This window comes from Aplidium turbinatum, chromosome 1, assembly GCF_918807975.1.
Source record: "Aplidium turbinatum chromosome 1, kaAplTurb1.1, whole genome shotgun sequence".
Taxonomy (NCBI): Eukaryota; Metazoa; Chordata; class Ascidiacea; order Aplousobranchia; family Polyclinidae; genus Aplidium; species Aplidium turbinatum.
In genome coordinates this window covers 63,226,837-63,239,578 of record NC_137472.1, presented here as the reverse complement: position 1 = coordinate 63,239,578, position 12,742 = coordinate 63,226,837, and the positions used below count along the sequence as shown (strand labels likewise).

Here is a 12,742-nt window from a genome sequence, read left to right as displayed (position 1 = left end):
GTGTTGTGAGTAGAAGGTATTGAGATGGAGGATTGTACTGTTGGAAAAAAAAGTAGTAGTACTTGTCATTTGAAATCAATATTTAATGATTCGAATATTCTTTCAGAAAGTAAGCAAAATGATGATTGCAAATTGTTGACATTGGCAGTTCCTCTTTTTCAAGTTCAATCCCAGATCTCCATAGAACTAACTTTGTTTCAGTTTCAGAAAGGTCAGACAAAGCTATGTAGCTGTCCTTACGGCTGTACCATTTCAAATGACAAGCACTACTACTTTTTTTTCCAACAGTGCAATCCTCCATCTCAATACCTTCTACTCACAACACCCACTAACTAACCTACACAGGGTGTTCTCAGACAGAACACACAATAGGGAAGCAGTCAGGTTTAAAAGAGCAGCCATTTTGAACCTCAACTAACAGGCTGATTGTTAAGAAATAATAACCATTATGATGTCATTGGTGTGCCCATTATTACATGACACAAGAGCAACAATGTAAGGCTTAAAAATGGACAAATTCTGTGAAAACCATACTTTACTTTAAAATGATATTAAAAAAAAAATAACAAAAAACACCTCTAATTTTTTTCTTTTTTGTAATAAAAGACATCTTTGACTATCTTACAAAAAAAAATTTTTCACTCTACGTGGATTCCCACAAGGCTTTTTGGGCGTGTTTTTACAACCACCCAAAAACAATAGAAGTTGCTATAACTTTTTTTGTGATAGTAATACACAGAAAACACTTGCATTTTTGGAATCCTCACCCTTAAAAATAGTGAAATCGAATGTTTGATCACCTCTCTATCATCAGGGGGCGCAACAAATGACATTTTTATGTTTGGCAACTCATCAGCGCCACCAAGTGATCAACAAATTTCAAAATGGCATATCTAGTGAACCGGTTGATCAATTTTCATAATTTTTTTTTTGTTGCGTTCAGAATTTCATGCACATTAACATATTAAAAAACAAAAAAATTCTAAGAGGGGCGGGTTGACTTTTTGAGGAAAATTTGTTGAATTATAATGGAATGACTCAGAATGACTTCCACGCGGTGACGTCATTCCTCAAATCGATGCCAGGGCGGATTGGGAAGCTTGGTCTGTACAATTGCGAAATGAATTCCAACCAATTCCGTCCATGGAAGGAAGCGATCAAATCGATGCCTGGATCCGTAAGTCATGTTTAACTTTTATAACCAACGTTTAATTACATTGATCCATGGTTGCATTAACATCAGTTGTTACGTTGATTCAACATTACTTTACATTGTTTTATCATCCGACTCCAAATCAGTTTCCAATTTTAATTATTTAAGTTTTGTTAAACTTTCACAAATAAACAAAACGTCGCAAACAACAACATTATTTAATTGTTGCATCATAATTATTTGTGTTTAGATTGTTCGGATGAATCTCTATGACAACCTCCTATCTGTCCATGACGTCATCGAGGTAATGAGCAAAGTTGAGGAGTTGGTTTGGATGGGGCGTTGCCTCGATGATGGTGATGGGAGGAGGAGATTTGCGAACACGATGGAACGATCCATGTTGCAGGAAGCTCTGGATCGGTCGGACAATAAGGTGAAAGTTACGTTGTATCAACGTTATCTAACATAACATGTAGAGTACATTACGTTGTATCAACGTTATCTAACAACATGTAGAGTACATTACGTTGTATCAACGTTATCTAACGTCACATCTACCAAACTCTAACCTCGAATTGTTGATAATATTTTGCTTCTGGCAATTGTAGCCTATGGTAGCCTACAATCACCAAGGTTTGTTATTCTATCGTTGATTCTACGTCAATAAACATTAACGTGAAGTATTTGCATCAACATTACATTGATTCAACGACGTTCCATCAATACACAGTTGGAAGGATCCAAAGTATTCCAAGTTGTGGAAACGTCTTTAATTATTCGCTTCGTCTTTTACAGAAGTTGAAGATCGATGTTGGCGATGACGACATCAGACACAAGGATCGAGATGATTGAAAGATTTTGTTGTTTATTTATTTGATGTTGTTTTATGTTAAATTAATGTTATCCGTTCTTTGTTTATTACATGACGACGACGAAGTATCAACGATAGACGACGTTGTATCAACGTAAACTTCAACGTTGTGATAATGAAATTGTTGTCAGGAAAGTGTTGGGCGTCACCTCTCTTCAACGACCTCTAGTGTTGCAAATTATTAATTTTATTTAAAAATTTCAATAAAAATTCAAATCAATTTATTAGTTTGCAGTGTTGCCAGGTGAGTCAATTGTAAGGTGTTGCCAGATTAGACTTTTTTTTTAAATTTAAATAAAGGTTTCAAGTAAGGAATCTGAAAGTAGCTGTCGAGATGAGCCTTGATTGCAGGTAGCGTCAAATCAGTTTATTTGTTGACATGTCGATAGAATAAATAATTTTAAAGTAATTGTTGAGTTAGTGAGTTAACTTTAAAGTAAATAATTTTAAAGTGATGCCAGATTAAGCTTTTCTAATTTAAATATATACAGTTTAAGTTTATACTGGAGGAAAAAATGTTTAATCGTAATTTCTGTAACAAAACACATAACGCAAGATTGTTGAACTAATAATAATATTTATATAGCGCCACAGTCAAACTATGCTCCTGGGCGCTGTACATGACAATGGTGATAATTAATACGCTACTTTCAGTCATAATGTTCATTGAAATAGAACGTTTTCAAGCGAGCTTTGAACTATGGGCTAAATACCCATTGTCGGGCATCTTTAGTGCTGCAGGATGTTTTCAAATAAAAGTAGTGTTTATTATATTCGAAGTCGATTCAAAATAATAGAAAATCTGAAGAATCAACAATATTGCAACCTGCTAGAAATTTTCCTCAATCACGAAGCAAAACTTACGGATCTGGCAACACTAAGATAATTATTAGGCATTTTCTGAAATCGGCAGACATTTTAAAGGGTTATCGGACCATAATCTTACTCTTAACCTCCCAATGGCAGCCCAAACAACATTCCGCAAAACTGGTCCAATTGGATCTGACAATGTGTATTTAGATTAATGTGTAATTGACAATGTATATTAGCTCCCGTAGCCTACTTTATAAACTCGAAGCTTTGATTGAACAAAGGCCGCGTCTAAATCTAATGACGAGTTTAACAATACGTTAAACTGAATCTCAAACCTACAGTAAATCGTCGTAGACAAAGGCGTAGCAACCTCCCTCCGATCGGAGGGGGCCCCGCAAGGAATGAGGGCCCCTCCGCCGAAGTTTTTGGAAGACTATCGAAATATAGGCTAACCACGTAGTCACAAACGCACGCGAAATAGCAGAGCTTATTGGTAGTGAGCAGGTGTTTTCAAAAAACACGGCACGACGTAGGAAGAGAATGTTTGGTTACGAATGTGAAAATTAGAAATTGCCCAAATATAATGTATGCGGTGCATGATAGGCTAACAGTGAAAAACTAACATAACAAGATCACCAGCTAGCTAGAATTTCTTACCCAAGTAATCAAGATAGAACTGAATTCATCTTTGAATATACCTTGTTTGTGCATTGCTCGATACTTCTGCACTTTGGCATGGTAGGTAGGAGTAACATTAAGAGTATTACAGTAGAACTCGGTTAATCCGGATTCGATTTGACCGGCGATTCCATCCGGATTAGGCGAAGATCCGGATTAACCGATGACGGTTCTATGAAGCCTGACGTTACCTAGATAGAAGGGTATCGGTAAAAATCACCGAAATTGAACGCATTAGTGTGGTCATCTGTCAATTCCGAGACGCGCGATCACCATATATTAGCAATAGAATTCTTTTGAAATGCATGTAAAACGAAAGTATTTGTAGACTCTGCGTCTAACGCAAGAACACACTGGTAAAAGTTATATCTTCAGACATGCGTGTCGGAATAATCTGTAGTCACTCAAAACTTTTGAAAACAGTTACAGAAGACAAGTTTCTTTGGAAAACTTACAAAAAATCAAACAAAGTCTTCTATTGGAAAAACATCACCGACATAACGCCGAGAATTCCACCGACATCTTTTCAAGTTACAGTACGAGTTTGAACATTTGCACACAAATTTTGCGTTAGGAGGGATTACTGTTCATGAAAAGAAGAAATCCGCAATAATTTATTGCGTCACATTAACGGAACAATAGATAAGAAATTTCTCGCAATAAGCCACGTTACGTTTTAGCATAAAGTGGCAAAACTGTCGGGAAAATCCGGATAAAGCGATAGAGAAAGCGCAAATTTTGTCCGGAATAGGCGAAGATCCGGATTAAACAATCCGGATAATTCGAAGCCGTTTCTCAAGAAAAAGATTACAAATCATTTGTACTTCCAGTTTCATCCGGATTAGGCGAAGATCCAGATTAACCGAATCCGGATTAACCGAGTTCTACTGTATGTACTTCAGCAGTAGCATTTTAAATGTTGGTGAAATTAACATGACACAGTTGCATATACAAACTAAATATTTATTTTTTATTTTTGGGCGCAACTGCATCATTTTAATTTGGGTAGTTTTATAAAAGTAACCAAACAAAGCTAAGCAACACCACAACATTAACATTACATTTAACAGGTAGCCTAAAGTATAACATTTTTTCGTTAAATGTTCAATCAATCAACGTTTTATTTGTCAGTAACAGGAACATAGGTACATGTTTGAAATATGCAATATACACAGTACAAAAGTTACACAAGTTCCCATACCGACAGGGAGACAACGAGACGACCATACGGTCTACTAGTCAATTGCCACCCTACGGAAATTACGATTTTGCCATTTAAAATAAGCTTACAAGAGAAAAATAATAATTGAAACGTTCCCGCGCTTCAACAACAACATACGCACAAAAAAAAAAACAACATATTGATGATAACGTAGGCCAAAACACAAAATTCCATGAAGCAAGCAGAGAATAATAAAGTTTCCGAAGCAACTGACAAGTTGGTTTCCATAACATATCACTTACTATGCACTGTAGTTTTGTAAAATTAACGTTTTGATCTGTGGTGTTGCTTAGCTATGTCCGTTTATAAGTAGTTTTGCTTAAGTATTTGCTATGTCCGTTTATGGTTGAAAAAGTAGCCTACTGCAACCTCTCCACCCGAATTGTTTTATAAAAGTATTCACCAGATTTATATAAATTTATATTTTGTAGTTGCCCAAATCAAGATGATGCATTTATGGATATTAGGCCTATGAAAAATTTAAAGATTTTGTAAATTTTAATGCCGAGGCAACTGCATCATGCCAATTTGGGCAGTTTTATAAATAAACTATAATCAGATAATTTGATATTTTTTGTTGCCCAAATCTAAACGATACAGTTATGTAAATGGGAAAAATTAATGAATTTGTTCATTTTGGGGAAATTGCCTCACGCTAATTTGGGCAGTTGTATAAACAGACTAATCAGATAATGTCATGTTTTCAGCTGCCCAAATCAACACGATGCATTTGTGAAAATTAATAAAATTAGCTACGTATATAGCAAATTTTGTGTTTTGATTTGGGCAGATTCACAAAAGTATTGAGACATATTTTGGTGGCTGCCCATATTGGCATGATGCAGTTGGTTAAATGCATTTCGTACTACAGTTTGATCACCATACAATACATCAATACGGGTGTGCCAAATGAAAATTTTGCGGCATATTTCTTGTGCAAATAAGAGGCTGTACCGTACTTAGTTTGATAGGTAAAAGATACTAATTTGTAGTTTTTTTTAATTCATGCAATTTTGAAGCTTTTCATATAGCATTGATTGAAGATTTGATTGAACAAAGGCCGCGTCTAAATCTAATGACGAGTTTAACAATAACTTAAACTGGATCTCAAACCTACAGTAAATCGTCGTAGACAGAGGCGTAGCAACCGCCCTCCGATCGGAGGGGGCCCCTCCGCCGAAGTTTTTGGAAGACTATCGAAATATAGGCTAACCACGTAGTCACAAACGCACGCGAAATAGCAGAGCTTATTGGTATTGAGCAGGTGTTTTCAAAAAACACGGTACGACGTAGGAAGAGAATGTTTGGTTACGAATGTGAAAATTAGAAATTGCCCAAATATAATGTATGCGGTGCATGATAGGCTAACAGTGAAAAACTAACATCACAAGATCACCAGCTAGCTAGAATTTCTTACCCAAGTAATCAAGATAGAACTGAATTCATCTTTGAATATACCTTGTTTGTGCATTGCTCGATACTTCTGCACTTTGGCATGGTAGGTAGGCTAACATTAAGAGTATTATATACTTCAGCAGTACCGGTAGCATTTTAAATGTTGGTGAAATTAACATGACACAGTTGCATATACAAACTAAATATTTATTTTGGGGCGCAACTGCATCATTTTAATTGGGGTAGTTTTATAAAAGTAACCAAACAAAGCTAAGCAGCACCACAACATTAACATTACATTTAACAGGTACAGTATAACATTTTTTCGTTAAATGTTGTGGTGTTGCTTAGCTATGTCCCTTTATGGTTGAAAAAGTACTGTAACCTCTCCACCTGAATTGTTTTATAAAAGTATTCACCAGACTTATATTTTGTAGTTGCCCAAATCAAGATGATGCATTCATGGATATTAGGCCTATGAAAAAATTAAAGACTTTGTAAATTTTGATGCCGAGGCAACTGCATCATGCCAATTTGGGCAGTTTTATAAATAAACTATAATCAGATAATTTCATATTTTTTGTTGCACAAATCTAAACGATACAGTTATGTAACTGGGAAAAATTAATGAATTTGTTCATTTTGGGGAAATTGCCTCACGCTAATTTGGGCAGTTGTATAAACAGACTAATCAGATAATGTCATGTTTTCAGCTGCCCAAATCAACACGATGCATTTGTGAAAATTAATAAAATTAGCTATATAGCAAATTTTGTGTCTTGATTTGGGCAGATTCACAAAAGTATTAGAGACATATTTTGGTGGCTGCCCAAATTGGCATGATGCAGTTGGTTAAATGCATTTCGTACTACAGTTTGATCACCATACAATACATCAATACGGGTGTGCCAAATGAAAATTTTGCGGCATATTTCTTGTGCAAATAAGAGGCTGTACCGTACTTAGTTTGATAGGTAAAAGATACTAATTTGTATTTTTTTTTAATTCATGCAATTTTGAAGCTTTTCATATAGCAATTTTGGCCCTAATAAGTGCAAGATTTTGCCCGAATTCGCGACGTTTTGAAACAACAGGGGGGGCAGCTGCCCCCCTGGCTCGTACGGCTATGGTTGCAAGTAACAACTTTACTGCACGACATGGGAGTTACTAACTGGACACCTGTTCAAAGTGTAGGTGCATAAAACATGACATATACAGCATATACTGTAATTGGTGATGGGTAGACTGTGATCTGCCATGAAATCATTGTCAAGGAAATACCAGCGCACAGATTAATATGATTCATACTGCTGCATGTGCTAGGCCACCAGTACTACATAAGAACAACCAAAAAGGTGAACATGTCAATCTAGTGGGAATTCCTTCTTAGCTGTTGAATTCTTTCATAAGCTGACAAGATTGCACCTTCTGACGAATCAGCCAATACCTTCATTCAAAAGCTACAACAAATCAAAAGCTTGGCATGACGCATTGACGCTCCACCACTTGGATGTGGCAAGGATAATCGAGCCGCAGAGGTTAGTCGATGACATTGTCAAGCTGTTGATCTGTTAGCGATCTCATGATAGGTGGCTCAGACTTATGAACTGTGCCAAGCTTCACAAGTTGGTGGTATAATTTTGCTTTAGTATTAAGCTGTAGAACAAGAAATCTGCGTATTGCAGGTGGCACCGCTGGTGAAATTGCCTTTCTCAGCTTTTGATTTTCATCTTCTGCTTGTTGTGAGGAGCCAACATGATTCTTTCTTTGCTTTTTCTGAGCTTGTGAACGTAACAGATGGATTTGTTGGACTGCTGCTATTCATAATTGGCAGTCTTCATCACCTAGCATACCAACAATGACATTTTCAGGGTGATCGAAAAATGCATTGCGTTTCAAAACCTTCTTAGAAATCTCTTTTACTTCTTGGTTTGGGAAGGATAGATTTCTTTGCAACATGTTGAAGAAGTTTTTTGACTCATTAGATAATGAATTGTGATGTTTTATTTTAGACTAAGATAGGAAGAAAACCTTGATGCAGTACTCAGACAAGATCATGAAACATTTGAAAAGGTTGATCGCAGAAGTATATTTACAAAGTAGCCTACAAACAAGTGTTTGCCACCATAAATGACATAATTCCCCGACTGACAACAACTTTAAGTCTTCATCAACATGCCCAAGCATAACAGCCCAACATATTCTGTAGTCATAATACTGGTCAGAATTAAGGTTATCAATCACACTGTTGGGCAACACAGGAAATTTGGAATTGGGGATTGTTTAGATTTGGGTAACTTTCCATGCAGAAATTCTGCCTCTCAATTCCTTTCCTATGATTCCAGAAAAAGATGAAGGGCTGTTTGTTGTCCTATCTAAGTTTGTAAATATATGTCGTAGAGCAGTGGTTCCCAACCTGGGGTTCGCGGACCCCTTGGGGGTCCGTGAGAAAGCATTTGGGGGTCCGTGATTACCTTGATAAATTTTGGAAAAAAAAACTTTGTTCTATAGCCTATGCACGGATGGAGCACCAGCTATGCTCGGGAGCAAATCCGGATTTGCTGCTTTAGTAAAAAACGAAGCTCCTCGGGTGGTTGTTACCTATTGCTTCTTGCACAGGTAGGCCACGCCTTAACAGCAAGAACTTTGCTAGCAAGTCTCAAAGAAATTCTGACGAATTGCGTGAAAGTCGTTAATTTCATCAAAAGCAGAGCTGTAAACCACCGTATTTTTAAAGCGCTCTGTCAAGAAGTAGGGTCAGATTACGAAGTACTTTTGTATCATTCTGAGGTAGCCTACGTTGGTTATCTAGATAAGTTTTAAAACGGCTGCAGCAGCTAAAAATGAGTTATCAACTCTTTTGAAAAGAAAAGAAAGTCCCCTCTCAAATTTGTTCGAGAGTAAAAGTTTTCTATACGGTGTTCCAGACAATGGTTCACCTATTCAAACGTCATATAAAAACCGTTCAAGTCTACTGAATATTACGTCATGGAAGTTGCTAGAAAATGTGCCAAAATTGCACCATCGTTCATAGACTTGTGTCAAACCTGTTTGGACTTGTTTGGGCCTGTTTCAGTTTGAAACCTGTTTAAACAGGAAATATTACATCAGCTTTAAACACCTGTTTGAATGACTTCATAATTGTCTTTCATTATTGCGTCACAGTACTGCATACGGTATGTGAGTTTGAGATATTGCTATCTATTCTGGTCATTCGTGAAATGATTGTTTGAAAGTTGGCCGCACATTTAACTGTTGGCTTAGTGCTTGCTAGCTGGACAAAGGTTCCGTCTTTTATCCAAGTAATCTGTTCTGTAGTGACAGTTTTCAGTGGTGTACGGCGTTGCACCCCCCTCGTTTTCGATAGCCTCGGGCTAATTTTACAGAAATACACTGTTTGAAAAGAAGTTCAAGTGTGTGTTTCTTCGGTCATTATATACAGACGAACGGATTTGGGAATCTTATGTTACAATTTTCCCACGAAGAGATTATGGTTTACCGCTGTGACCATACGGCATGGCCTACTTAGCCGATATTTTCGGTCAGATTAACAATGTTAATGTGGCATTCAAGTACCAGGTGTGACAATAATTGATGCAGCTGAAAAACTGAAAGCGTTTTTGGCCATGTTGCCGGTTTGGAAACGCAGATTGGAAGCAGGTAATTACGCTAACTTTCCAATGTTAGAAGATCTTATCTTGATGGATGAAACTCAAAGAGAATGTACTCTTTTGATTTCTATTAGAGAAAAATTTTGCGCATACTTGAAACCCTGCAAATCTCATTTCAACGTTATTTTAATTTAGAACACCTGCCGCACGAAGTTGAAACATGGATTCGAAATCCTTTTCTTTTGACTTGAGCAACATTAGCGATGACGATCTCAGTAAAGATGACCTAATTGATTTGAGATCAAAAGAGTTATTACGCATTGAATGTCATTCAAAAACTGTGGAAGAATTTTGGTGCTCACAGCTGCAAACCCACCCATTCTTGGCAAAGCAAGAGGTTATTGTTTTGTTTGTTTGTTTGTTTATCTTTATCCTGCATTGCGGGAAAGCGGACTTGAGCGCTATGCATCGGTGTACGCCTTCCGACATACACCTGACCCACGCTGCAGCCGACGGCAATGTCTGTTTCCGGTTGTCTACTCTACTTAATGTTTATTACTTAAATTTGGTACTACCCATTACTCGAAATCGATCACTAGGTAGAGGCAATTATCGTAAAGTTTCTTGCCCAGAGAAACAACAGCAAGTGCGGGTGGCTGGAGTCGAACATGCAGGCTCTCGACTGCGAGCCCAACCCGCTTTTGTTACCATTCATAACCACTTACCTTTGCGAGGCAGGATTCTCAGCTCTTGTTACAATAAAAACTAAGCATCGAAATCGCCTGGACGTTGAAGATGGCATGCGTGTTGCATTGTCAAAAACTCAAGCACAGTTCAGTCGTTTAGTTCAGGAAAGGCAACAACAGACCTCTCATTAAATTTGCTTACGTTGAAAAAGTTTCGGCATGGCACTTTGGGTCACCTTGATATTCAAATACTGCTGACATTTCTTGAACAATTCATTCATTTTCTTATTTGAGCAACTGTTGAACCTGATATTTGCTGCAGGAGTCATAGCGGCAATGCAATATGACACAGTACAGTAGTTGAGTGGCATAATTATTACAATAGTCAATAGTATGTTAATTGAGTTTCAGGCAAAATTTAGGTAGGGGTCCGCAGAATTAATAGTTTGTCTAAAGGGGTCCGTGACAACAAAAAGGTTGGGAACCACTGCTCTAATATAACTAATTAGTCCTTGAAAAAACATCTGTTTTAAGTTAACAAAACTAAAGCCAGGTCTGTCCGTGAGAACTCGAGTCCCACAAAACAAACAATGAGTCTCAGTGCCGAAATTGCCATCAAGAATTCGAACACTTCGTTTCCTCGTGACGCAGGACCCACTTTCCTCTCTGTTCTTTTTAAGCTGTATATCGATTAGGTTGGTGTAACGTTTAGGCCTACGACAGTCTATGTGTACTTATCGACCAGCTGTCGCAACAGTGTTGTCCCCTCTATTTGTACTGGCAGCATTAATCCCATCAGCACTCTTTTGACGCAGTATACTGGAGGCTTCAGAAGCTTGAATTTCCTTGTCACAGATTGTAATTTCTTTGCAGGCATTCAAAATGAAAGCAATGGGACTACGAATCCTCACTAAACTAATCAATAAATGGTCTTGTTGCGCCTAAGATGACAACCTCATTGTGAAGAAAGGAGCGTTCTTCCCGGCTATCAGCACAAGGCTGAGCACTCGCTAGTACAGCGAGCAGCTGCGATTTGCTAACCACAACAGCTTTACTTTGTACAAGTTTTCCTCATTTCATTTTGAAATGAGGAAAAACCTCTCATTTTGGGCCGCTATACTCAACTCAACTCCTCATTTTGGGCCACTATGAAGCTCAAATATATATTATAACTAAAGTAATGGGTCTCAAAAGGACACCTGATAAATCTAACAAGATATAAGGAGGGGCCCACAAATCGTTCAATCGTACTATTTCTTATACAGTACAGTAACTGTAATAACCCCTTAGATTTTGGCCCTTCAAAAGCTGCTTTTCGTATTTGTAATTACTGCTGAAGTCCTAAGTTTTCAAAAAAGGGTTAAATGTAGTTAGGCCTATACTATGTTGTTGGAGTGCATATCAAGCATAATGCAGAGAAAATTTACCCGATTCCAACCCTTAGATAACTATTTGTGAACTCTTATGTTATTATTCAGTGTATTGTTGTATGGTATTTTTGATGTGTTAGTTTTGTTGTGGAAACATAGGTCAAGAAAGAGTATGTACCCGAAGTGACAAAATGTTGTTCTGGAATTTAGAATTTATCATTGTTGCTCAGATGGATCTATGGCTTAAAATGTTTAAGTAGCAGGACCCATATTAGTTTAAAAACATAAATTTTTGGCACAATCTTGTTGTTGGCTCCTCTCCCTCAAAGTCATTGAGGAGGAGCCATTCCAAGTTGTTTAGTGGTCAAGCCATGGCCTCCCCCACACAGCCACAAGCTTGGTCGCTTTTGTGGGATTTGTCCATAGGGTGGTTGTGTCCAGGGAAGTTGGGAGCTTGGGGCATTCAAATGGGTGTCTTGGAGGTGTGGAGGGTGGTTTTGCATTGTTTGGCACAATCTTTTTCAATTATAATATTTAATGAGCCTATTTTAAATTATAAATATACAAAAATCATTAGGGGAACTTGGCATAGCACACTTGCAATTAAAAATAGTACCGGTACTGATTTTCAGACACAAGCTTTTGTTTTCACTTTGTGAGGTGAAATACTCAATAAGCCATTAATTTTATTTCTGATATCAGTTCTCCTTGAAAATACCTTTAAAATGATGCATTGCATGTGATTGTAATTAGTGAGCACCACGAGTTATTTATGATCAAAAATTATTTTCCGCATGATTGAGCACAATTGGGGCTACTAATAAACATGAGGTTAAAGGTCAAAGGTGATGGTCAAGAGCTTTAGTTTTGAGTGATATGGCTTAAGAAGTATATGTCCTACAATACCTGAAAATATCAATCAATACAATTTCTTACGAGCTGA

The 12,742-nt window shown here is 37.3% G+C and overlaps 4 protein-coding genes across 4 annotated transcripts in view; 3 read left to right on the top strand and 1 right to left on the bottom strand.

Moving 5' to 3' along the window:
- LOC145781065 (uncharacterized) overlaps positions 1 to 1,056 on the top strand; it is a 55,814-nt gene extending 54,758 nt beyond the window's left edge. The window contains exon 12 of the mRNA XM_082595708.1: positions 944 to 1,056. Coding sequence (XP_082451834.1) covers positions 944 to 1,000 — 57 coding nt within the window. The 3' untranslated portion in view covers positions 1,001 to 1,056. The remainder of the gene's footprint in view (positions 1 to 943) is intronic.
- The window catches only part of LOC145786235 (uncharacterized), a 370,479-nt gene that overhangs the window by 12,588 nt on the left and 345,149 nt on the right, over positions 1 to 12,742 (top strand). The gene's annotated exons all lie outside the window — the stretch shown is intronic.
- Positions 1 to 12,742, bottom strand: part of LOC145766021 (ATP-citrate synthase-like) — a 363,348-nt gene that overhangs the window by 98,323 nt on the left and 252,283 nt on the right. The window lies entirely within an intron of this gene.
- Positions 509 to 2,311, top strand: LOC145765785 (uncharacterized). Its single transcript, XM_082577550.1, has 3 exons — positions 509 to 1,177; positions 1,404 to 1,586; positions 1,949 to 2,311. Exons 1-3 carry the CDS (start codon positions 1,034 to 1,036, stop codon positions 2,003 to 2,005), a joined length of 384 nt encoding a protein of 127 aa, XP_082433676.1. The 5' UTR covers positions 509 to 1,033; the 3' UTR covers positions 2,006 to 2,311.

Coding starts and splice junctions, on each gene's coding strand:
- LOC145765785 (XM_082577550.1), top strand. CDS start 1,034: ATGACTCAGAATGACTTCCACGCGGTGACGTCATTCCTCAAATCGATG. Junction 1,178..1,403: donor TCAAATCGATGCCTGGATCC/GTAAGTCATGTT, acceptor ATTTGTGTTTAG/ATTGTTCGGATGAATCTCTA. Junction 1,587..1,948: donor TGGATCGGTCGGACAATAAG/GTGAAAGTTACG, acceptor CGTCTTTTACAG/AAGTTGAAGATCGATGTTGG.